The sequence below is a fragment of the Chionomys nivalis genome, chromosome 12, assembly GCF_950005125.1.
Source record: "Chionomys nivalis chromosome 12, mChiNiv1.1, whole genome shotgun sequence".
Lineage (NCBI taxonomy): Eukaryota > Metazoa > Chordata > Mammalia > Rodentia > Cricetidae > Chionomys > Chionomys nivalis.
The window spans coordinates 35404039-35431460 of record NC_080097.1 but is presented as its reverse complement, the minus strand read 5'-3'; the positions used below and the strand labels follow the sequence as shown (position 1 = coordinate 35431460).

Below are 27422 nucleotides of genomic sequence, written 5' to 3'. Positions count from 1 at the left end.
TTTGTAGGAGCTGGTTTCTCCTACTGTGTGGGCCCTAGGGATTAAACCCAGATTGCCAGGTTTGTGACAAGTGCCTTTGAATTCTTAACTGTGTGCTGAGTTTCAAGAGAAACCGTGATTTGTTTTACTAGATGGACTGTTTTGTTCTGTTGTTAACTTGATGTGAAATGCTCTTGCAGCTCTCATCAGCCCAACAGTGGGAGTCGAGAACATTTATTTTTAAGATTTATTATTTAATGGTTATGTATATGAGCATTATTGGAACAGACAGGTTTTCTATTCTAGGGTTAAGGCCAATGACACAAATTCTTCCACAAATTGTTATACATGTCTGCAGAAAAATTAACAAAATAGACCTGTAATACCTTCATGCCGTTAGTACAAGATTAAGAAAAAAAGTAATTTCCTTTGACTTCCAGGTCTTTTTTTTATTATGAATGTAGTGCATTTTTCATAATAAATTTAGGAGTTGAGGATGAATACTGTTTCTTAGTAGAAACTAGGAAGACTTAGTTTCAGGTCTCAGGTGAAGATTGCGCTTTAAACATTTGCCTGTGCTACTTTCAGCTGTGTGAATTCTCTAGGGTGTGCAATTCCCAGGTCTGCTTGACTCTCTAGAGATGGCAGTTTCAGCCATATAGATCTAGTTAGGACACAGTGAGACAGTCGGATTGCAGGAGGGGACTGTGTAGACAGTGCCTGACATGTGATGTGATGTCCGATGACGGGTCTGTGGGCAGGCGCAGGTTCCTCTGTGGTTTGGAGGACTCGTTGTGGCCGTTTCCACGTCAGTCCTGTATCCATTGACAGCTCTTCCCGGACCCTTACATTTGCTGCCTTGTGAGTGCCACTGCTGAGTGTGAGGGTTAGGAAGGGTCGTGATCTTAAGACACACTGAAAATACTCTTTTCTTCATTCAGTCCTCCTTAAAAGAAGGGAAATCTGGGCTGGGCATGTTGGCTGATGACAGTTAAGCTCCACAGTGTAAGTATTCCTAAATACAAGATTCTCAACAGCTACCAAACCCAGCATAGCAGCAGAATGCCCACCATAATATCTTCCTTAATGCTTCCAGATTTTACCATTTTCACAGGACCCATATGGGAGCATCTTTAAGACCCTGTTTGTGTCATTTATAGCTTGCCCTTTGAAATGTACCTGAAGACTTTGTTCTGAAAGTAACTGGGCATTTAGACGCTGTTTGCATCTGCTTGTGTTTCCTGTCGTTGTTCTCTGTGCTCAATATCCTCACCTACCACCTTTTGCATATTAAGAAGGTGGTAGCATATGTTTTGCTTAGTAAATTGTTAGTGGTTTCTACTATTTTATCCATTTGTTAGATAAAAATGATTAGGTGTTGGACTTGGAAAGGGAGGTGTGAGTGGGTGAATTAAATCTTCTCAAGTGTCTACCCAGGTAAAATGCAACCGCTGTGTGATGATCAGACAGAAAAGTATATGTTTTTGTATACTTGCTGTATTCAGATACTGTGTTTTTGAGTTTTCTCTCGCTTTCCAAAGAATGGTTGCAAAATGGGGAAATTATAGTTCTTTAGTTTCACCATTACATAATCGATGAGAGATTATGGCTTTAGGTTCTGAAGGAATTTTGAAGCATTTTCTTTCCTTTTGGAGTTTTAAAAATAGATTCTTGGGGGAGATGCTTATTTGGTCAAGTGCCTGCAATGCAAGCACGAGACCCACATAAAGCCAGATGTGGTATATAGCTTCACTACTGGAGAGGGCAGTGGGTGGAGGTAGGTGTGTCCCCTGAACTCGCTGACCAGTGGAGCCAATTGGTGTGTTCAAAATGTAAGGTGTCCACAATAGAGTAAGACACCCAGCATCAACCTCCAGCCTCCACATGTACATGTACATATACGCACATGTACATACATGCACATGTACATTACACACAGACACACACTATATACACATTGATAAATAAAATACTTTGGAAATGGTGGGGGTTTTGGAAAGTTTGAGTCCCCCCCTTTTTTTTACCACTGTATTTATGTTTCAGTTTAGCTCATTTTAAGGATATTCTTTATATTTTGGATAGCTAATATTTACGATGAAGCATAGGATGATGGCCTTTTTTGTAGAAGGAACTGGTGCCAACTGTTATTCTTTCTTACTAGCTGGGGAAGTCAAACACAAGGAAGAGGTCAGAAGACAAAGGCACAGGGGTGGGGGTAGGGGAAGCCCAGACTTTCTGATTTTAGTTTGATTTCCTGCTTATCTTCTCAAATTCCTCTGGGACTTCAAGGTACACTTCTTTGGAATTAACCCTGCAATGGAAGGAAGCACGAGAGATTGGAAACTTCATCTGGAGTTAAGTATGAATGGTGCTGAAAAGAAGTGCTTACCTCGTGGTGTGACAGGGCTGTTTGGTTCTGTCCCTACCAGACTTTTAGAGCTCTGGGAAAGCAGCACAGCAGGCAGAAGCAGAGGCACAGTGCGCGCACAGTGATAAAAGCCCTGCCACTGCCAGGTGACAGGGACCGGGACCCGGCATCCCTGGCAGACACAAGAAAGCAGGATTGTCTTCTCACTGCAGAGTGGCTGTTCTGACTGTGCTTGCTGTCCTGCAGGCACTTGTTGACTTCTCACCTGAGCTGCTGCTGTCTTCTCAGTGTGGGGCACCGCGGGACATCTTTCAGTTCAGCGGCTGGCCCTGGGCCTGCACATCACACACACAGGGGTGGGTTTATTATCCAGGGCCTGTTAGCTCCTGCCTTTTCCATTATAACTTCCCAATGGCATCTTAGTCCTGTCTCTCACCTGTAAGTGTTGGAGTGGGTAATTGAAGGCTTTTTGCTGTTTTGTGTGAAAACTGAATCTCAAGGCTTAGATGAAGTCGGCAGTTTTTTTTTTTTTTTAAAAAAAGATATTCTTTTATATTTTGTGCTTGAAGTTAAAATATTTTGTATCAAAGAAAGTATTTCTTCCTGGGCCTTTGCGGTAGTGCTCCCCAGGTAGCAGGGTTTCCAGAGATAACTTTAAACCCACCTCAGAGGGACTCCGGATTCCTTGCATAATCTTGTTGCCACCTGCAGACAATTATATTGAGGTCATTTAAGGTCACTGGACACACCAAACTTTTATCTAAGCAATTGGGCCCCAAAGATTTCTGTAAGAATTACATACAACGTTGTGCTTTTTAAATGGATCACAGGATGGAAGACTTTTCTCCCCTGTAGTTTATAAATAATTCAAAGGTTTGAGAAATTCATCAACGTCATAAATGACAGAATAACATGGAGAAACGGTGTGATTTTTGTGTCCATGTAAATATTGTAGAACAATCATTGCAGCTATTTGTACAAAGGTTACACAAAGGAGAAGCATTACCCAAGCCTCTTTCTTAATAGAGGCAGACACTGAGGAAATGTGAAAGAAACAAGGCCTCTAGTGCTTAAGACCTTTGTGTGTCTGTTGTTTTTAATTCATTGACATTTTGCACATGCACATAATACATTCTGGTCACACTCACCATCCTGTGCTCTCATATTCCTCTCCTTTCACTCTTAGCCCTGATATTCGCCGGAGAGAAAACCAGTTCCATTTTTATTAAAGCAAGATTTTATTAAAATTTTAAATAACAACAAAGATGGAATTTGGTCAGGACCACTACCCCTTCTACCCTCTCCCATGATCCCCATGCTCCCACTTTACTCAGGAGATCTTGTCTTTTTCTACTTTCCATATAGATTAGCTCCATGTATGTCTCTCTTAGGGTCCTCTTTGTTTTCTAGGTTCTCTGGGATTGTGAATTATAGGCTGATTTTCTTTTATTTATATCTAAAAGCCACTTATGAGTGAGTACATACGATATTTTTCTTTCTGGGCCTGGGTTACCTCATTGAATATGATGTTTTCTAGGTCCATCCATTTGCCTGTAAATTTCAAAATATCATTTTTTTTCCTGCTGTGTAGTACTCCATTGTGTAAATGTACCACATTTCTCTTATCCAAAGGGTACGGGAACATTTTGGTTGTTTCCAAGTTCTGGCTATGACAAACAATGCTGCTATAAAAATAGTTGAGCACATGTTCTTGTGACATGATTGAGCATCCTTTGGGTATATACTCAAAAGTGGTATTGCTGGGTCTTGAGGTAAGTTGTTGCCTAATTTTCTGAGAAATCTCCATACTGATATCCAAAGGGGCTGTACCAGCTTGCATTCCCACCAGCAATACAGTAGTGTTCTCTTTACCCCACATTCTTTCCAGCATAAGTTGTCATCAGTGTTTTTGATCTTGGCCATTCTTACAGGTGTAAGATGGAATCTCAGAGTTGTTTTGATTTGCATTTCTCTGATGACAAGGATGTTGAACTTTCCTTAAGTGTCTTTCAGCCATTTTACATCTTCTGTTGAAAATTCTCTGTTTAGGTCTGTACCCCATTTTTTTTATTGGATTATTTGTTTTTTTGATGACATATTTCTTGAGTTCTTTGTATATTTTGGAGATCAGACCTCTGTCCGATGTGGGGTTGGTGAAGATCTTTTCCCTTTCTGTAGGTTGCTGGTTTTTTGTTGTTGTTGACCATGTCAACAGAAGCTTCTTAGTTTCAGGAGGTCCCATTTATTAATTGTTTCTCTCAGTGTCTGTGCTACTGGAGTTATATTTAGGAAGTGATCTCCTGTGGCAATGTGTTCAAGTGTACTTCCCACTTTCTCTTTTTTTTTTTTTTCTGTAGAACCTGGCATAGAACTAGCTCTTGTAGACCAGGCTGGCCTCAAACTCACAGAGATCCGCCTGCCTCTGCCTCCCGAGTGTTGGGATTAAAGGCATGTGCCACCACCACCCAGCCCCACTTTCTCTTCTATGAGGTTCAGTGTGGTTGGTTTTATGTTGAGGTATTTGATCCATTTGGGCTTGAGTTTTATACATGATGATAGATTTGGATCTCCTTTTATTCTTCTACATGTTGATATTCAGCACCATTTGTTGAATATAGTTTCTTTATTTTATATTTTTTGCTTCTTTGTCAAAAATCAGGTGTATGTAGGTGTGTGGATTGATGTCCGGGTCTTTGATTCAGTTCCCTTGGTCCTCCTGTCTGTTCTTATGCCAATACCAGGCTGTTTTTAGTACTGTAGCTCTGTAGTAGAGTATGAAGTCAGGGATTGTGATGCCTCCAGAAGTTTCTTTATTGTACAGGATTGTATTGGCTATCCTGGGTTTTTTACTTTTCCATATGAAGTTGGTTATTGTTCATTTGAGGTCTGTGAAGAATTTTGCTGGGATTTTGATGAGCATTGCAGTGAATCTGTAGATTGCCATTACTATATTAATTCTACCTGCCCAAGAGATTGGGAGATCTTTCCATTTTCTGGTGTCCTCTTCAATTTCTTTCTTCAAAGATTTAAAGTTCTTTTTTTTTAATTAATTAATTTATTTATTAAAGATTTCTGCCTTCTCCCCACCACCACCTCCCATTTCCCTCCCCCTCCCCCATCAAGTCCCCCTCCCTCATCATCCCTATTAAAGTTCTTGTCATACAGGCCTTCAACTTGTTTGGTTAGATTTGGTTACTCTCAGATTTTTTTTATGTTATTTGTGGCTGTTGTTTCTCTTTTTCAGCCCATTTGTCATCTGTGTAAAGGAGGGTTACTAACTTTTTTTGAGTTTATTCTGCATCCTGCTATATTACTGAAGGTGTTTATGAGTTGTGGAAGTTCCTTTAAGCCAAGGATTTCAGTAGGCACAACAAAGAAGAGGAATAAATGGCCAGTGGGTGTGTGAACAGTGTTCTAACCCTGCACGACAGCCAGCTAGTGGCAGGTTTCCTTGTAAGGTGCCAGTTTTCACACATCACCTTGACCAGAGTTGAAAACTGTCACTGTACAGAGTCTCCAGGAAATGGCACTCCGATATATTGTTGGCAGAAGCATTAGTTCCTATGACTTTCTGGGAGCGAGAGACAACAGCTGCTATTAAAATAAAAAGAAATTGCCTCTCAGACTGTCAGATCAAAAGTGTCTGTTCTCACCAGTTTACACTGAGAAGTGCTGGGTGTGGCGGTGCCCATCTGTAAGTCCAGTTATTTAGAAGGCAGAGATAGGATCAAGAGTTTGAGGCCAAGCTAGGCCTGATGATGCAGGTTTATAATCTTAGCTAATCAGGGGAGTGAGGCAGGAGGATTCTAGGTTCAAGTCTTGCCTGGCCAGCAGAACAACTTCAATGACAACCCTAGGGAATTTATCTCAAAGCTGCATCAAAACAAAGTTAAGGGGTGGGTAGGGTTGATAGATCAGCAAAGCTGTTAGACCTCATCAGAGGAGTTATTTCCTGGTGGATGGTGGTTGGTGCAGAAACTGCAAGCCATCCAGTGCTGTGAATGAGGGTGGACCCTGCAGAACTAATGGCATGTCTCCATCACTTTGCCAAGGCTCAGGGGCCCTGTTAGAGGGTCAGGAAGATGGTAATGGCCAGAGGAAGACAGTGTCTTCTGCAACATATACTCAGGAACCAGGACTCAGGTGATTTAAACTTTCTTCCTGTAGTTCTGCTTCCATGGTTCCAGAAAATACTATGCAAACTGCCAAGGGAGTGAAGCAATTAATAAGCTGTCACACCATGAACCACAAAGGTGGTCAGCATTGGCAAGGTATTCGTAAAGGTGTAATAAGTGACACTTCCATGTAGCACTAACATGTGAGTGTCACCAACGACCGACTAATTGGACCTCAGGCCACTCAATAGGAGGGAAATAATATTAGGTACTAGAAGCCTAGCCAACTTTCTGGAGCTAGTGAGGTCATGGAATTTATAAAAGAATTTCCTATGGTTGTTTTACTAGACCAGCATAATTCCTAGTTGCGTTCTACTTCTTACCCTCCACTCACAGGTAAGTGTAGCTATGTGTCCTCACAGAAGAAGCTTGTCTTTATAGCTGATGAGATCACCACAGAAAATCACAAGTGGATACAATGCAGAGATCAGTAGATCATGGGGAGTCCAGCCCCAGTAGATACATCTGTATCACAGTTCCTGCATCTCTGGCTCAGAGAACATCGAGGAAGTATGGGCAGAAAGACTGTAAGAGCCAGAATATCAGGAAGTCTCCAGTAGTCTGTCCTAGAAAGGGTTGCATAAAGACAAGACTGAAAATATGGCAATATCAATAGACTTGCTGCCATATAAGAGGGAGAATTTTGTGCGGTCCCACTACAAAGAACTATAGAAACATCTAATCTACATGGGAAGTTGAAAAAGACAAGATCTCCTGAGTAAATTGGGAACGTGGGGATCATGGAAGAGAGCAGAAGGGGAGGAGGATGGAAAGGAGGGGACCAGAGAAAAGTATATAGCTTAATAAAAACAATAAAAAAAAAAGTGTAGAAACTAATGATAGCTGGGAGGGGGAGAATTAGCCTCTTCCAGAGATGAACCCCCTAATGGTTATCCAAAACTCTTACTGGTCAGCGCTGAAACCATAGACACACAAAGAACAATAAAAAAAGACTCAGCAGGTTGTATTTATATGTTTGTGCACACGCATATGATATAACAACAATAAAGAAAAAGAGGCTCTCAGTGTGGGGGGGCGGGGATGGACTGGAGAGAGGAAAGCGAAGGGGAAAGTGATGTAACCCCATTTTAATAAAACGTACTAAAAAGACCACTGCTCTCTGGTCTGCCAGGACCGCTGCTGAAGTCACTGCAGCTTTGGTTGCCTGCATAGGACCTGCACAAAGTCAAGCCAGTCAACCTTCCCGTGTGGAGGAGAGGCCAGGGGCTCCTCAGTTCTAGCTTTACTGTATTGACAGCTGTATTGACAGCTGATGGCTTCTGGAGCAGGGACAGTCTGTTTTCCTCAAGGCTTCTGCCAGGTCAGCCATGCTTTGGTGGACAGCCCCACACCCATGAATTTATGATCTCGGTAGATTATTAAGTGTTGCTTAAAGAAAGCACAATGACAAAGGATGGAAAGAAGGAGGATCTGGGAGGAGGAGGAAGTCAGAAGGCTTTGATAAAAATACATTGTTTGAAACTCTCAAGGAATTAATATATTATCTTTAAAAAAGTGGGGTTGGTGATGTAGGTCAGTGGTAGAGTGTGTACAATATGTAAGGCCCTAGATTTAATTCCTAGAACTAAGAGAAAAAAGTCTGAGGCTAGTCTGGAATATATAAGAAGAGCTTCAACGTAATAAATAGGTACACACACACAAAATACTTCTTTTGACACAGCAGTTTCTTTTTGGGAGAGCTCTGTTCACTGAGGAAAAATCAGCACACATTAAAGCATGTATGTATACAATATATATTTCAGGATTTTAGGGTTTTGGGTAGGAACAAAAATTAGATACACTGAGTCCATCAATAGGAATAATGATCATCCATAGCTATTGAGAAGAAAAACAGATTTACATCTGTGAATCTAGAGAAAATCATGGTGTTATCGTTAATCAAAACCATTTTTTTTTTTTTTTTTAAAGAACATCTTCTATTCTGTTTGGAGTGCTTCTAACTTAGTTTTACTTGCAGGGCTTTGGTCTAAGAGTGGGACTGGGCTTGGAAGAGTCTGGAATAAAGAGCCTTCAGTTTACACACTTGAGGGGTTGTTGTCAACCCACATTTCTCTTTAAGACAGGGCATACTAAGTAGCCCAGGCTGGCCTGTAGCTTAGGCTCCTCCTGCTGTAGCCGCTAAGTGCTAGGATTATAGGTGTGCACCACCATGCTGACTCCCACACGCGCAGTTTCCCAGTAGGTAACTAAAGCTCCATGTCTAAAATAAAGATTTTATTACAGAATGGCTACTTTACACATTTTAACTGCTTTTCCCCTGTAATCTGAATCATGAAAAATTTACACTTTATGTTTAAAGAATTTGGGCTTCTTTAACAGGATTTGAAACTTGTTGGTTCTTCTGAGATCCATATATAAGTAAAGATGATTCCTTCCCTTTATGTTTTTGGTGATTTTGTTATGACACCCAAACAAAGATGTCTCCAGCAAATTTTCAAGTTCTTATAGATAAGCACTTTACGGGATAGGTTGTTAAGTGAACTTGAATGTTAAGTTATGATGAAAGCATTCTGGTGTGTGTCACCTGTCATCTTGCTGCTTTTTTGTTGACTCACTATTCTTCCTGTGTAGCTGTTGTTATTGTATAATACAGATGTTTTTAAGTAACAAAACTTTCTGTTACTGTTGCAAAAATAAATTCAATCAACACAGAAAATCAAGAAAGCATGAGCCTGACTGTAAGCACCGAGGATGCTCCACTGTGTGTGAGTTCACTATTTTAAGGTTGTGTTACTAGGTATAGCAGGGTACGTTTATATTCATCTGGTACAGTTTGTCAGCTATTGCTGTGATCAGAATGCCAACCAGGTAAATCTGTGACTCAGAAAGGTTGTTGGTGTCTTGAATTCTGTATAAATGGGATCATATTGTATTTTGCTTTTTATATATGGCATGACATAATTACTTTGAAATTCTACCATGTTGCACATTTCTCTATTTTAAAAAAGTATTATTCATTTCTATAGGTGTTGGAAAAAGGGCACTTGTTTGTTCCAGGCTGCTTAACCCTGAAATAATCACACAGAAACTATATTAATTAAATTACTGCTAGGTCTATTAACTCTAGTTTCTTTTCTTTTCTTTTCTTTTTTTTTTAAAAAATATTTATTTATTTATACAATATTCCATCTTTGTGTATATCTGCAGGCCAGAAGAGGGCACCAGACCTCATTACAGATGGTTGTGAGCCACCATGTGGTTGCCGGGAATTGAACTCAGGACCTTTGGAAGAGCAGGCAATGCTCTTAACCACTGAGCCATCTCTCCAGCCCTAGCTCTAGTTTCTTATTGGCTAACTCTTACATATTAATTTAACCCATCTCCATTAATCTGTGTATTGCCACGTGGCTGTGGCTTACCAGCTAAAGTTCCCAGTGTCTGTCTCTGGAGGCTCCATGGCTTCTCTCTAACTCTGACCTTTTTTCTCCCAGCATTCAGCCTAGCTTTCCCACCTAGTCCTGTTCTTCCCTGCCGTAGGCTCAAAGCAGTTCTTTATTTGTTAACAAATAAAAGCAACATGTAGACAGAAGGACCTCCCACGCCATTTAGGTGTATCACAACTTGCTCACCTGTTGATGGACATTTGAAGTTATTACTGCTTTTGAGGCTTTAGAAAGAAAACTGGGATTATGAGATTGTAGGCTTAGTCTATTTAAATCAGGATATTTGTTTTTCAGCTATTGAAATGTAGAAATGTATTTGTTTATTATGAATTTTGGATATTAACCCCTTATTCTCATATATGTTATACGCACACATCTTTATAAATATACTCACTGCTGGACGTTGGTGGCACATGTCTTTAATCCCAGCACTTGGAGGCAGAGGCAGGAGGATCTCTGTAAATTCAAGGCTAGCCTGGTCTGCAAGAGCTAGTTCCAGGATAGGCTCCAAAGCTACAGTGAAACCCTGTCTTGAAAAACCAAAAAAAAAAGGAAATATATGAACTGTAGTCTCACTCACCTTGTACAGCCCCCCACCTGTAAGGTACATTTCATCCATTTAGAAGCACTTACTTTCATGTAGTCCTGTTTATTTATTTTTGCTTTTGTAGCCAGAGCTTTGGTATGACACCCCCAAAATCATTGCCAAGGCCAATTCAGGAGATTCCCACCATGTTCTCTGTTTTATGGCTTTTGGTTCTTTATTAGTTTTAAGCTGATTTTGTATAGGCTGTGAGATAAAGCTCTAATTTCATCCTTGGCATGTGGAAATAGTTTTCCCAGAATGGTTTGTTGAAAAGATTATCTTCCCCCATCATGTCCTCTTGGTAGCCCGTCTCCGTAGTTAAACATACGTGTTTGGATTTATTTCTGTGCTCTTTATTTTGTTGTGCTGGACTGCAGTTTGCGTTTGCACCAGTACCATACTGTGTTGATCCCAGCAGCATGGCCTTTGTCATGTGCAGAATCGAGATTTCTATATGCTTGTGTTCACAGAAATGTGGTGAGAAAGCTGAAGGGGACCATGTGGGTGGAGGAAGATGGCAGGCAAGAGGAGGAAGGAAGGGTGTGGAGACAGCAGGTGTGGACAACCATACATGTGTAGGGAAGTGTTATTAACGAGAGCCGTTGTTCTGTGCACCTGTGAAAAGTACAAAAAAGAAAATATACTTCATATATTTTGTGCCCATGTTCACAAAAGAATATGTTATGAAAATGGTCTTATATTAAATATTTTCTAAAGCTTGACTTTAAAACATAAATTATAAATTAATATAATTTACTTATTTGGTTAAAATGTTAAGACAACATAATAGGTATATTGAGAAGTCACATTTTCACCCTGTTGCCATTTTCATAGTTCCAGGGATATCTCCTCTTTGTATTTCTATGTAAATTCCAGTGCTTATGCATTCCCTCACACACACACAGTGTGACACTTACTCATATATGGATATGCTTTAATTTACTTAATCTATGTTGATGAAAAACCTCAATTGGGCTGAACACTCACGCCGGTGTTCCCCTTTCATCTAGTTGTGGTTGCAGCCGTGTTTGCTGAAGACTCATCAGCTCACCTCAGGGGCTTTATACACACTGAGGTTTTCTAGACATATTGTTTCTCTTTGGCCTCTTGAAGGAAGGACCTTACTATCCTCATCTTTGTATTCTTGATGCTCAGCATATACTAGATCCTCACCAAATAGAGCTGTGTGTGTGATTTTAGGTTTTACCCATTTAATCCACAAAACTATGTTGCAAATAATGAAGACTTGGGCTTTGAACACATCACTCGTGTCCCCCACCTCCATGTCTTCACTCTGCTGTCATTACCTCCAGGAACAGATTGTAGCAAGTAGGTAAGTGACAATTTAGTAGTGTATTTACTTGCAGTGAGGAGGGCCACTGTGCTTTCTTTACAACCCCTAAGTATATTGGAGAACGACCAGACTCCTGGTAGCCTGGGTTTAGATCTTTCTGAGTAATTTTTTTGTAAATATGTATTAACATTTTGCCTGAATGTATGTTTGTGTGTACTGCATGCATGCCTGGTGCCCATGAAGGTCAGAAAAGGGTGCCAGATCTCATGGAACTATAGTTAGAGTTGGTTGTCTGTCACCATGTGGGTGCTGGGAACTGACTCCCAGGGCTCTGCAACCATCTGTGTAATTTTCATGGGGTGATTGAGGTGAGTAAAATGAAATGTCCCTGGGAAATCCCTGACACAGCCTTTGAGGGTTAGCTTGGGGGTAAGTTCTGTGCCCTGTGCTCTGTAATTTCTTCAGAGTGCACTCTTGGCTCAGAAGGTGATTTGAGTGGCCATCTAGTCTGCACCTGGCCTGCACCTAGACTGCACCTAGCCTGCACCTGGCCTGCACCTGGCCTGTACCTAGCCTGCACCTAGTGTGCGCCTGGTCTTCACCTGGTCTGCACCTGGCCTGCACCTGGTCTGCACCTGGCCTGCACCTGATCTGCACCTAGCCTGCACCTGGCCTGCACCTAGCCTTCACCTGGCCTGCACCTAGCCTGCACCTACTCTGCACATAGCCTACACTTAGTCTGCACCTCGTCTGCACTATGTCTGTCCAGGCATACAGCAGGGACAGGGCTTTGCCAGTGAGGACAGACTTAAACAAGACTAAACAAGGTATTTTCATAGCTGTAGTGCCCGTGGTGGTTATAGCTGACAAATAATAACTATTTTGGAAAATGAGAAAACTTAAACACAGAATGAATTAAATGCCTGTCCAGGGCTGCTAAGGACAGGATGATTAACTCCAGCTAGGACTGTTTGCCTGCAGATGCTTTGTGTTTTCACTGTATTATGTTGTTTCTTAGAATACAAAAAAAAAAAAATGAATAGTTTTCAAGGATTTATTATGAGGGAATTGGAACTGTGCTTAATTTTAGTTTTAAGTCTTTATATCGATGATGACTTGGCTTCTATATGGGTAGAAAAATCATAGTTTAGAGCATGAAGTTTTTGAATATGACAGCACAAACAGTCAGAAGTAGTTATGATTTTATTTGTAGAAAGCCATGGGATAAGACTTTAGTTAGAAATGCAGCCAACGTGACCCAGATGTTTTATCTTTACAGGGTAAGGGCAGCCTAGACAGTAAGATCAAGCTCCGTGATACTGTCTTGACACTAGGCTATTCTTAGTGGATTCCCGGAAGGTAGTGGTATCTTGTGCCTGAAGTCAAAGCTAGGGGTTTCTCTCATGCACAGGACCTGTTTATATTATGTTATGCATGGCAGTTTGGCAGTTTATTTTGCAGATGTTCGTAATGTGCAGTCTTAAATCTTGTTCTATTTCTGGCATGCTTTTAAGTATGACTCATGTTTTCTTGAGGCTGTCCTAAAAATACTGCTGGTTGAAGCGTTAATGTGAAATACACCACAGGCATCACACAGAACCGCATAATGCTTGCCTTCTATAGAGTAATGCAGCTCCCCAGCCAATTAAAGGTGGAAGTGCTTTTAAGAATGTGCTGCACTAAAAATACGAACAGGGAGAGTGGGGATTTTATGGAAATATAATGTACAGAAATAACAGTGACTTCCAAATTCTAATAAAGGATGAAACATATCATTAATGTCATAAAAATAATAGAAACAGGACTAATGGGCAGGACAGCATTTAATGCGAATGCTAAATTTGATGTAAACCTGTGGTAGGGAAAGTCTTGATGTTGAAGGTGTCAAAAAGCTTTTGTAGAGAGCTGGTAAGATGGCTCAGTAGGTAAAAATGCTCACTGCTGAGCTGGGCAACCTGAGTTTGAATCTCAGAACCCAGTGGAAGGAGAAATTCCCTCATGCAAGCTGTCCTCTGACTTCCACAAGTATGCTGTGGCACATATGCTCACAGGTGTGTGCACACACACACATACACACACACACAGAGAGAGAGAGAGAGAGAGAGAGAGAGAGAGAGAGAATAAAGAATAAAGGCTTCTGTGGGATGGGGTATGTGAGATGTGAAATCTGAAATGCAAGCTTTGGACTTGAACAACTTAAGTCTAATTAGCTCTTTTTCATCAACCTTACACAAATGGCACTCCTCCAGTGTTAGTCAACCTTACACAAATGGCGCTCCTCTCCAGCGTTAGTCAACCTTACACAAATGCTGCTCCTCTCCAGCGTTAGTCAACCTTACACAAATGGCGCTCCTCTCCAGTGTTAGTCAATCTTACACAAATGGCGCTCCTCTCCAGCGTTAGTCAACCTTACACAAATGGTGCTACTCCAATGTTAGTCAACCTTACACAAATGGTGCCCCTCTCAAATGGTGGTTTTCTCTTTACAAAATGGGAGTGAGAGCTTGCATAGCATTCATTTACTTTATAAACCCTTGATCTGTGTGCTTAATATAATTCTCACAACTCTAAGTATAATTGTATTTATTAAATAGTCAGGGAAATGACACTGGGAGCTTAAATGAGTTGATTAAGGTTACACAACTAATAAATATCAGAATTGGGATTTGAACTCAGATGATGTGGCTCAAATCTGTCTTACATAATATGGCCTCTGCCACCTAGGCCTGCTGTGAGATCTAAATGAGATACAATGGAGAAAATCATTTGTGTTTTTATTTGACACATGTTAGGCAAGAAATGAATTACAGTCGTTATTGGTTATCTATTTTAGCAGTTTCATACCCCAGAAAATGGGGCCCTGGGAATTTGCATATACTCCTATAAGCACTTGTGGGCATATCTTTCACGTCAGCATGATGCTTGTGTGTTGAGGATCATAGAGGCAACTGGCAATCTCAGCAACACCTTCACTTGCCCTTGGACTCTAGCGATTCTTGACACTGATGATGCTGCCCTCACTCCTGCTGGCCGGAATTAACCGGCATGGAATTAACCAAGGAGGCCAGCCTAGTTTTGTACTCTTTACCTTCCTTCTGCCTCACCTCTCAGGTGCCGGGGATACACACGTGTGAGCTCCCACATTAAGCCCTGTTATTGGGAGAAAGTCTATTATTAGGGAAAAAAATAAAGTAGGAAACATGGTCTCTGAGAAGATGTGCCTAATAAATGTCAGGAACAGATGAGGTGACGAGAGTCCTAGTCTTAAGAGTGCCGTTGGTCTCCTGGGCAGGATGGACTATTTTGGATAATAAATAGTCATGAATTGTGAGGAACTTGTAGGGTGCCTACCTTTCAGTATTAGTGATGGTTCTCTAGAGTTACAGAACTTATAGAATGAATCTCTCAATATATAGAGAAAGAGAATTTTCGAGAACGACATATAGTCTGTGGTTCAGTTAGTTCAACGATGGCTGGCTATGAACAGAAAGTCCAAGAATCTTGTAGTTACTCAGTCCAGGAGGCTGGATTTCTCAGCTGGTCTTCAGTATAGACTGTAATCCCGAAGTAGACTCTAATGGCAGTGAAGGAATGGACTTGCTAGTGAGGCGTGGGCAAAGAGCAAAAGCTTCCTCTTCCATGTCCTTGTATCAGCTTCCAGCAGAAGGGATGGCCCAGATTAGAGGTGGGTTTTTCCAGTTTAAAAGGTCTGCTTTAAAGATGTGTGTGCACTCCTCAAGATCTGTATTAAATGTGTGTCTTCCTACCTCAGAGATCTAGATAGAGGTAGGTCTTCCCACTTCAAATTAAGCAAAAATCTTTCATAGTTGTGCCCCAGTTTTGGGTCTTAGTTAATTCCATATGTACTCAAGTTGATAACTAAGAATAGCCATTATGCCTTCCCTGCTGAACTATTGGCTACTGAAGAAATCTGGGAGATGGGGAATATTTATTGGCTGAATTGAATAGTTCCATACCTATACTCAAATGTGTGGCTTCAGTTGAATTCATTGGTTCATTGAACAAAACAAAACATGACATGAACATGGGAAAGGGACCTGTAGGGAGGATGGTCATTGGCTGGAATGGGAATATGAAGAGGAAGATGCATGAGGTTTGGGAGGCGAGAGCCAGAGTGTACCACATTCCTGTATGGAATTGGCAAAGAACAAACTAAATTAATAGAGAGCTAGAATGTCACCAATGCTATTAAGCTATTCCCAAGACTAGCTGATCCATTGCATTCCCTATTCGTAGAGACTCAGTTATCTTGAATAATATCATTTACTTGGTTTTTGCTTTCTTGAGCATCATTTTATTATATATGTATGTATTTCTAAAGAAATGGTTTGCTAATACATTGAGCTTTATCAATACTGTGAATGTGATTATTTTTCACTTGATTACATATCTTTAGAGGTTTGGCGTCTTGTTGAAAATAACCATTAAATGAATTTCACATATTTTTTTTATTATCTGCTTGTATTATAATAAGCCCCCTTTGGTGCTGGGGCCCAGGTCCAAGCATGAAGGCCATTTATGTTTGATAGATTCCATATACATACAGTTTGAAGATAGTTTCAAGCAATATTTTTAGCGCCTTTGCATTTTGACAGTAACTTGTTACATGAGCTTGAGTGTGGAATTTTCCACTGTGGTGTGACTTTGGGCACTAATAAAGTTTCACGTTGTGGAGCATTTCTTTTCCTGTTAAGGATCCTCAACCTTTTGTGATAGTTTCTGTTGTTACACAGTTAACTAGTATGTGTATTTTAGCCACTCTCTGTCTTCTGTGTTGTTTGGAGCACTGCTGCTATAGGTTTTCTACTTTTCTTTCTTTTTTTTCTTACGGGGTTTCATTATGTAGCACTGGCTTACCTGAAGCTCACAGGGATCCTCCTGCCTCTGCCTCCCTACTGCTGGGATCAAAGGTGTGCCCCACAGCATTTAACCTTTTCTAGAAGTACAAGAGCAAGATTTTTTTTCCTTGTGTATTTAGTGATGAACCCACTGGCTTATTGTGTGATTACCTGTGAACAAACAAACTAATTATATCAATTTAATAATTTTAGAAAATGCTTAGGTAAAAGTTGAACATGTTGATGATTTACTTAATTAATAGACTGGAACCACTTTGTTTGCGGCCATCTTATTCCCAAAAGAATGGGGCTGTGGTTGCTGTCCTGAGCATAAAGCCACTAACCACTTAGAGCATCCGTGACGATCCACAAGTGACCATCCCCACACTGCCGCCTGACGACATTCTCTCATAGGAGGAGGAGGCAGGAAGGGCGTTAGCCCCTCTCCTGAGATGTCAGCCAGCCCTCTGTTTTCCTCTCCTGTATGTGTATAATTCTACCAGATGATGTGGAGTGTAGAGAGGATAGAGGTTAACAGTGTGTGGGGGTGGAGCTCTCTGTAAATCAGGGAGGAAGTCATTATTCATGTTTAGTAGGAGTTTCTGGTGTTGTGGGGCCACTCACATTCCTGTAAGTAACTTCACACACCCATCCTCTAGTAAGTAAAGTCAATAGACTCTTTAGCTCACCAAACTGGACTTGGACAGAATTATTCTTTTGGTTTGTTATTGATGCCCTATCTATTGTGAGTAGACATGTGCTGACATCTTCTTAGGAAATGTGCATGCACCAGATGGTGTAGAGAGTGGACTTGAATTATAGATTCCTTTGCCTGTCTTCCAACCAGTGCTACTTTAGATTTGAACAGACTCTAGCTTTTTGTGTCTGTAACGATCATTATTTGTCTGGAATTATTTGGCCGTATCTCCCTTTGGAATAAAAAGGTTAGGCTTTGAAACTGATAAAATAATGATACTAGTTCCTTACTCATCCATAAAGAGCACTTTCATTCCTTTAAGGACACCTATAGATGATTTTACCAGTGTTCTCATGTGCTTTGAAATGTAGGATAGTCTACGGCCATACCTCCCTGAACGTGCCCGATCTTGTCTGAAATGTAGGACATATGATCCTTTGATGTCTATTTGATATTTTTTCTGTTTTAGCATTGATAATAACTTTAATATGAAACTGAAATTTTGCCAGCATTTCCTCCCTCCCTCCCTCCCCCCCCTCCCTCCCTCCCTCCTTCCCTCCTTTCTTTTCTTCCAAATGCATATTTTAAATACATAGGCTATGTTATTTGGGGATTTATATAATTATATAGTAAAACTATTATAGATAAATTTGAATTTCATTTCTTTATTTTCCTCAAAGTTTCAGAATCTCCAGCTCAGTCCATAGTCCAGCATCTGAGATGGATAATGCAGAAGGATCTGTTGGGGCAAGATATCTTTCTCATAGGACCTCCTGGGCCTCTTCGGCGCTCTGTTGCCATGCAATACTTGGTGAGCAATTAATTCTTGTCACTTTCTAAGGGTCTTAGCTTTGATAAAGGATAGAAAATAAATGAAAGTGGAGAATTTATAAATGTAGCAGAATTAGCTGCGCTAGGATCAAGCAATGACTAGCTCATAAAGAGCTCAGCAGAAGTTACTTGGGAAGCCCTTGTGCATTGACTTTTCAGAACAGTAGCTTGATAGATATATGGATGTATCTACATATAGATAGTAGCTTGATAGATATATGGATGTATCTACATATAGATAGTAGCTTGCATAGATATATGGATAGATATATGGATGTATGTACATATAGATAGTAGCTTGCATAGATATATATGGATGTATGTACATATAGATAGTAGCTTGAATATATATATGATGTATATACATATATATAGTAGCTTGCATAGATATAGATGTATGTATGTACACACACACACTTTTTTTTCTGGTTCTGTAACTAGAAAGCCTTCCACTTTCAGAAGAAAAGAAATCTAAACCAAGGCAGTGAGTAGTGAGCAGATAGAATCAGCAGCCCTGAGGCTGTAAAACCCAACACTACAGCTCTTTCTCCTGTGTTACTCAGGGAATATTTCCTTATCACAGGCTCACAACTTAAAAGACGAAGCAGTTCCTTTGAGCTTTTGAAGTTGTGTGGTTTTTAGAGGGGACCCAAGGTGTAGGACATTTTTAATGCCATGGCTACATACTGCTTTTACAGGTGAGAAAACAAATGAACAAAGATTGGCTGATCCACTCAGTCTTCACTCAGTCTTTAGCTAGGAAATGATGGAGTTAGACTTGAGCCGCCATTTCACCTCTTTGACACTGTTCTCTTGTATAATGCTAGTTCTTTGAAAACTGTTAAGTGAATTGAAATCTTTAGATCTCAATGCCAAAAGGAACATTTAAAGGCCTTTCTGTTATCCTGTCAGTATTAATAGGCATTGTTCTCCTGATTTAGGCAAGAATGATTCACCTCAGATGAAGTTGTGTTTTGCATGTCTTTTTAGAATGTAAAAACCCCTCTTGTTAAAACTCCCTTGTGTTATTTATAATTGAAGAATTGATTTCTTTGTTGTTGAAATCTGTTTTATATGCTTTATCTCAGTGGCACATTTAGTTTATCTTTTATTTAAAATTTGTGTGTGTGTGTGTGTGTGTGATGTGTGTGCATGGACACACATGTGAATGCTCCCCATGACTAGAGGATGCATCAGGTCTCCTGGAGCTGGAGTTATAGGGGGTTGTGAAACTCCAGTCTTATGTACGAACACAGAACTCTCTTAACTGCTGAGCCCTCTCTCCAGCCCCAAATTTACTTTAGAACTTCATAATGTTTATGAGCCAGGAAGAAGAAAAGTGAAATAGACAAATCAGACACAGAACCCCCACTGGCCTATAACTTTCATTTCTTTTATCATTGCCCAGAGTCAGTTTGTGAGGTGTGTCCGACCCTGTAGCATTCTCCTGATCACACAAGGCAAAAGTGTCTTGTCTAAGAATGAGGTACTTTCCCCCACTCATGTCAAAGACTATGATATGTCATTGAGATTTTGTTTTTGTCCTGGCTTTGAAATTCTTAGAATTGTGGAATGAGAGGGGCTAAGATATCATAGGGATTTGGTTTAACAATGCAGTGTAAGACTACAAGTGTGAAGTCACATGACTGCTACCCCCAAATTTCAAGTGGTAAAATAGATCTGAAGTAGCCAAACATATATGACAACTCAATATTGCCCTGCCACCTTGCAAACTTCAGTGAATACTGTTGTCACCGGATGTAAGAGTCTTAATGTCCTGAGTGGATAACATTTTGGGAGCAAGCTTGCTGAAGCTAATAAAAATTGATAGACAATTTGTTACTCGTCTGTGATGTTAAAGAAGAGTATAGATCATTTAAAACGATTCAGCTGCCTTCTGCTGCCTCTTCTGGCACAGTATGAGAGCGTGTTCCCTCCTTTTTTCGTGAAGTAGTGCCTGGTAGTGCCTGGTGGTTGGCTGATGAAGGAGGCCATCAAGACTGAGGTTAGTAGTTCAAGATTAAACTGTGGTGCTCTTTGATAATGAGAGGTGCTGGTCATGATGGTGCACACCTTTTATCCCAGCACTTAAAAGGCAGAGGCAGGAGAATCAAAGTTCTAGGTTAGCCTGGCAAGTCTACACACACACACACACACACACACACACACACACAGAGAGAGAGAGAGTTTTGCTAATCATTGTAAATGAAAGGGTTTTAGGGAGGGAGTTATGCTAAGTCATTTAAAGAAGTAGACATGATGTTATTAGTGATGTGTTCTGGAAGCAGGAAGTGAGTATCTGCTAAAAGGAGAGAATTACTGTATTCTAGAATAGGAAAATATTTGATATTATTATATCTTTATGATTATGCATCTTCTCTATTTTAAACGTTTGTCTCTTTTTTGTTAAACTTGAAACTGTGGCAATCTGGAACAAAGAAATTTAAAAGAACTGAATGACAATAAAGTATTGTTCATTAATGTAACAGGGATAAGTTGCAAGGAAACAGTCCCATTGTGTGAAAAGCTCCTTCTCCAGTAATGACATGATCTGTCAGCTTTTCCCTTTATCCTTAAGTAAATTAATTTCTTTGATTAGTAAAAGTTTATTATACCCTTTATTTGATTGGAGAGTGTCACTGTTCCTAATTCATCATTGTAAAAGCAAGGGTAATGCATCCAGCTGTTAGGTTACGACAAAATTGTTTTCCAAGTAGGTAAACTGCTCTGAGATGGTATATTCTAGATGTCTTTCCACCCCCCTTAATCACATAATGTTTTGGGGGACTAGATAGTTTTTTCTTCTCTCCCTTTGCTTTAGCTTCCTCTTCCTTCTCTTCCTCTTGCTCTTTTCCATCTGCTTCAGCTGTTGGTGTCTAGTCTTTGTTTCACACTTGGTAAGGTATTGAACAATAATTTTGTATTCAGTTGCCAAACCTTGGTCAATGGATTAAATGAATTGTAACCACACTTTAAAGAAGTTAAATATTACTTACAAGATTTGTTATGACTTGTAAGAAAATTGCCCAATAATTATTCATGATATTTGAAAAAGAATTCAACAGGATAAATTTAGGTTTGCAGGATTCAATTTTGATTCTTGTTACTTAAGTAGTAAAATGGAGTACAGTAAAAATGAAGCTCTAAGGATGTGTGTGTACATGTGTGTGAGCACAGTGTTTGCATTTGTGTGTGCATGCAATGTCTTTGAGCAAATGTGTTTATATATGTGTACATATGTATGTGTATATGTATGCTTCATATTTATGTGAAGTATGTATGCTTGTATGTAATGTGTGTGCAAGTGTGTAGTTTTTTTTTTTTTTGAGGGGAAGTTTTGAGACATTGTCTCCTATGTAGCCCTGGCTAGCCTGGAACTTGCTATGTAGACCAGGCTGGCCTTGAATTCACAGAGATCCACCTGCCTCTGCCTCTCAAGTGCTGAGATTAAAGACAAGCCCCATTATATCTGGCATTTGTATATTTTGGTATCCAATTTATTGAAAATTTTCAAAGACTCAAAATATTTTCAATTAATAATTATAGTTATAATGCTCTTCTCTAGGCAGTGACTTTGTTGAATAGTCTAAATTGTAGGATGATAGTTTGATTTTTAGCTCTGGAATAATTTTGCTCTGTGTTCTACAGGAACTGACCAAACGAGAGGTGGAATACATTGCCCTGTCGAGAGACACCACTGAAACTGACCTCAAACAGCGCCGGGAGATCCGAGCTGGCACGGCTTTTTACATAGACCAGGTAAGCTCTTACCCGCCAGCCCATGACTGACTGCTCCAGGGTTCTGTGAAATTGACTTGTAAAGTGGAAAGAGAGAGTCTCATGTATCAGTGAAAGATCGATGTTGTTATTCTTTCTCCACAGGTTTGATTTAGGGTTTGATGTTCTTGTTCTTAGGAATGTCTTCATCTAGATCTAAAGGAGAGCTTGGATGAGGTGGCTGGTGCTCAGGGGTCAACTAAAGATCAGGATTTCTTCGTTTTCAGTTGCTGCTTCTAACTTATTAACATAGGAGCTACCCTAGCATATTAGCATAAGTATTTTCAATCTAAAGTTGACTTAGAGAGATGTGGGTTAAAGCACAGAAAACGAAATACTTCCAGGAATTACAGCATTTTGTTGGGTGTTTCTTAGGTGTTGATAATCAACTAAAATATTCTATGAATGTTACAAGGAAACATATTTCTTTCTTAAAACATTGCATAAACTATTAAATGTTCTTTCAAGTGCCGCATAGAATATAGGATAAAAACTATAAATAATCTAATTATACAGGAAATATTTGAAGTATCCATTGAGTTCATGGGGATGTACTTGGCTCCCTTATTTGCAAATACAACAAGTTAAAACATAAAATATCTAACTTTAGGGCTGGAGGGATGGCCCAGTGGTTAAGAGCACCTGGTTGCTCTTCCAGAGGACCTGGGTTCAATTCCCAGCACCCACATGGCAGCTTATACCTGTCCAGTTCCAGAGGATATGACACTTTCATTCCAATGCACATAAAATAAAACTAAATAAATATTTTAAAAACAAAAACAAAAAAATCTAACTGTAAGGAACTCACCGATGTCCATTGTTAGTAAGGGAGGTGAGTCAGCAGCTTTGCCGCTGGAGGCAGCGGAAGCCGGTGCGGTTGTGCATCATCAACACCCTCTCTCAAGACAGAAGACACTGCGCACGTGTTTGGATTCAACAGTTACACCTCCACCATTCTTTTTCTCCTAAATGTGCGAGGGATCTCTGATCTCCACGGCAGCAGAGACAGACTGTGGGAGGCAAGAAGGCCCAGTAGCCACTGCTGGTTCAGACTTTGGAAGTCTGACCCTGAGTCTTATTTATTTAAACAAGGCACAGTCTAGTGAAAACTGTTCTTGTAATGACTAACTCAATCCTGCATGCCCAGCGAAGCATACCTAAATCTCCGAGGAGCAAAGTAAGCTAAATACTGCTCAGACATAATTGCATCCAAACTCCTGGTAAAGGACATGTGGCACTGTTGATAAAGCTAGGTTCTACAGACTGATGAGAAAAACAAGTTTACAAGAACGGTCTGGAGGGGGGTCCGGTGCTGGAAGGTCTCCAAGCCACACAGATTGAACAGAGGTCACCAAGCTAGAAGGCCCGTCTGCTGCAGCTTTCTGGGCAGAAAACTGTTTTGTGTTCCTTTTCTTGAAGGAACAACTCTGTGTGCTAACACTGCAGGCTCCCCTAGCATGTGTCTGGGAGCACAGAAATCTCTGTGCCTCCTACACAAATGTGTTCACAAAGAACAAAGCTCAGCAATATTAGCTGTAGTGTGTTCAAAATCGGAAAACTAATCGAAAACAGTAATGATGCACATTGAAGAGGATAATGAAATAAACCACTGTAAACCATGGTAACCATTAAATAAACCAGTGTAGCCTTTAAAAAGAGTGAAAGGACGGGCGGTGGTGGCGCACGCCTTTAATCCCAGCACTCGGGAGGCAGAGGCAGGCGGATCTCTGTGAGTTCGAGACCAGCCTGGTCTACAAGAGCTAGTTCCAGGACAGGCTCCAAAACCACAGAGAAACCCTGTCTCGAAAAAACAAAAAACAAAAAACAAAACAAAACAAAAAAGAGTGAAAGGAGGCTGGGCGTAGCTTCAGGATAAAGTAGTTGCCTAGCAGGTACAAGGGCCTGGGTTCAAGTTGTAGTGCACATGTGTGTGCGCCCAACATGGGGTAGGTCACTAGTTTCACCTAGTAAGAAGTCCAGCGTATGAGTGGAAAGAATCAGAAAGACATTCGTGGCAGAAGAAACACATCTGTTCTCTTGTGCACATTGAAATCTTCCAGAAGGCTGCACAAGAAGCAGTTATAGATGTGAGATTAGAAATCTGGAGTGAAATAAGATGTTTGTTTCTTTTGTGTCTCTGTGACCAAAATACACGACAGCAATGCTAAGGAAGGAGGGTTCTCCACTTCACGGTTTCCGAGTGTTTTCAGTCAAGCCTGGCAGGGAGGTCACAGTGGGAGTGGGCACCAGAGACTATTTGTGTGCTGAGAGATCAGAAAGCAGGAAGAGAGAGTGGGCTCTAGCCGGGGCCTGGAGTAGAGCCTTCAAAGACTTGCTTGTGGTGCCCCAGTCCATCAGCCAGGCTCCAGTTTTCCTGGAACAGTAAGTGAAGTGGCTTAAAACTTTGACTTTTCAGAAATGGAATTATTTTACATAAGTAAATTTTTTTTGATGAGATGAAGATTTTTTTGTTGGTGAATTTTAGTTGTCTTTTAAAAATTGTGTTTTTGGGGGATTGGAGAGATGGTTTAGTGGTTAAGAGCACTGGCTGCTCTTCCAGAGGTCCAATTCTGAGCCCCCACATGTTAAGGGGTTCACAGTTATCTCTGAATCCAGTCCCAGGAGATCTGACACTCTCTTCTGGCCACTGAGAGCTCCAGCAATGCATGAGGTCACAGTCCTTCTAGTAGACAAATTATTTGTACATATAAAATAAAATTAAACAAATCCTTAACAGTTGTTTTATTGATGCATAATCATTGGAAGATGTATTTTCTTTATAAATTTTATTTTATTTTATATTCATGGGTGTTTTGTTTTGCCTGTGTCCACAAAGGCCAAATGAGTGCATCAGAGCCCCTGGGGTGGAGTTGCACTTGAGCGCTGTGGGTGCTGGGAATCAAACACTGAACCTCTGGAAGAGTAACCTGTGTTCCTAATGGCTGAGCCATCTCTCCAGTCCAAAATGTAAATTATTTTCATGAAACTTTCTGCCATTCTAAAAAAATGTATTTTCAAATGATGTGTATTTCACAGCTGCTATAGTATATAAAATGTTTGAAGAACTATATAAATGTATGGTGTATTTTCAAATGATGCGTATTTCACAGCTGCTATAGTATATAAAATGTTTGAAGAACTATATAAATGTATGGTGTATTTTGTACTCCCTATTTTCTTGATGAAGCTCATGCATGATGCTCACTGGTTCTTAGCATTCTGAAGCACACTGACACCTGCAGAGCCTGTGACTGAATATAGGCATGTAGGCATATTGACTCTTTCTCCCAACTGCCTCAGACTCTTTTGAGGTTTAAACAAAATTAAATTTATTCTCTGCTAGTTAGCATGTCCTTGCTTAAAGGCATGCGATGGTTTCATAATAAAATAAATAAAATCTAAACTCTGTAACACAGCCTAACATGGCATCAACATGTGAACTTGCCTTGTCTTCCACATTTATTGTCTGGTTTTCCTATTACAATATATTCATCTCTGAGGGTAGATATTTTGCCATTAAATGATCAAACCTGGCACATTTTTAAGTAAATTGAAAAGAAAAAAGGCACGACTAAGAAGATTGACTTTCCTGTGAACAAGTGGTTGATCCTTAAGAAAAACTTACCTTTATTTTATGCATATGTGCATATGTGTATGCCACCTGTCTGTGACCCACAGAGATCAGAGAGGGCGTCAGTCTTCAGGAGCTGGAGTTACAAGTGGTTGAGTGAGTGTGTACTGGGAGCTGAGCCCAGAGCCTCTGGAATCACAACAAGCTCTTAACTGAGCTGTTTCTCTATCCAAATATTGATTTTTTAAAAATGTCTCTTTTGAATTATCACAAGGTATAATTTCCATTTGAATTCTAGATAGACAAAGCTGCTAATTGATTGCCACCTAGTCACGTTATAAGATCCAAAGTCCTTTTATTTCCTTAATATTCTCTTTTTTATAGAATTAACATTTTATTTAATATGATTTCAATAAAACTGAGCTGAGGAAAAATCAGCATATATAAACACATGAAAAAGAAGATAAAATGAATAAAGGTGCTCAGAAAAGTTCAAAATTTTCTTCTCGTTTAATGCCTAACTTTGAATAGGCATTTTTTAAATTAATTAAATGTATTCATTTATTTACATCCTGACCACAGTTCATCCCCCTCCTCTTCTTCCACTCCCTCCCTCTGTCTCCCCTCCCTCTTCTTAAACATTGAATTTGATGTCCAGCTGTAAAGAAAGAAGCTTTAATCACCACCAAGTAATGCCCATAACCTAGACTGATCAACAGATGAAATAATGCCTGTAGCTTTCCATGAGTAGTGGGAGAACATTTGTGGTTTTCAGTGTGGCTAACATGTTGTGATGTCCATGTTATACTAAGAATTTTAAATTACTTGTTATGTTCTTTACAAACATGAGTACTTTGTATAGTTTTCTGTCCATAAGCATATGTATTTATTATATAATAATGAATAAACTTAACAAAAATGGAATACCATATGTAAAATTTCATCATTCCTTTTACACATGGTATCTTTTTAAATCAGGAGACAGTAGGTATTTCTTTGAAATATGTCATTTAAATGTCTATACAATAGTTCAGTTCACCAAATAGTAATGCTGTTATATAATGTTCTGTTCTGTGTGCCCTCTCATACTGCCAACCATTAAATTTTGTGGCTTTTCAATATTACAAATAATACTTGTTGAATATTATATTTAGATCTCATTATGATCTGATGGGGATTTAGATGTGGGTCCTAGGAGTACGATTTGAAATGGGCAGAGTGAGACTTTTTAAAGAGCCTCACTATTCATGGCCAGTTTGCTTTCTAGGATGGGTACCCCACTGATGCTCTAAACGCTACCCTATTGCCTCATAAGATCACTGCCTTGTGGAGTCATAACATCATTGGTGTCTCTGTATACTTTGCCAAATTGATAGGCTTTAATTTGCATTTTTGGTTTTTATGTAGGGTGTGATTTTTAGAATTCTCTGGTTATTACTTCTCTAAGCTCTCAGTCATTGGAAAAGGAGAGTGGTTTTCACAAAGGAAGCCAGGGCTCCTCAGGAAGATGCTGGACTCCGCCACAGGCGTCATTGTCAAAGCTTGCTCTAGTTACCTAGTTGCTACAAAGCTCCTTTTATTATTTTACAGGAATCTTTTGCAGTGCAGTTTGTAAGCCTTTAAAAAAAATTGCTCAGAGTGAAATATGATAACATACTTGGATTACTTTGATATCTGTCAAGAAATAATGAGACCATGATCAATATTTTTCTCACACTTTAACTTTCATTTGCCCTAGATGGTAAACTCACCTAAAAATCAAAATACAAATTCTCCAATAATTATTGTTGTAATCTTACCAAAGTTTTCTTCTGAACCTGCTGATGTTGTCATTAATATTGTGATTGTGACATGGACTCCAAAAAAAAAAAAAAAAAAAAA

At 39.9% G+C, this 27422-nt stretch overlaps 1 protein-coding gene across 2 annotated transcripts in view; it reads left to right on the top strand.

Annotated features, from left to right (window-relative positions):
* Window positions 1-27422, top strand: part of Vwa8 (von Willebrand factor A domain containing 8) — a 320343-nt gene that overhangs the window by 23791 nt on the left and 269130 nt on the right. The window contains exons 3-4 of one of the 2 annotated variants that reach the window (XM_057786174.1): window positions 18043-18173; window positions 21842-21952. In XM_057786174.1, the coding sequence (XP_057642157.1) occupies window positions 18043-18173; window positions 21842-21952 (242 nt within the window). The remainder of the gene's footprint in view (window positions 1-18042; window positions 18174-21841; window positions 21953-27422) is intronic. The other variant, XM_057786175.1, reaches the window with a different exon arrangement.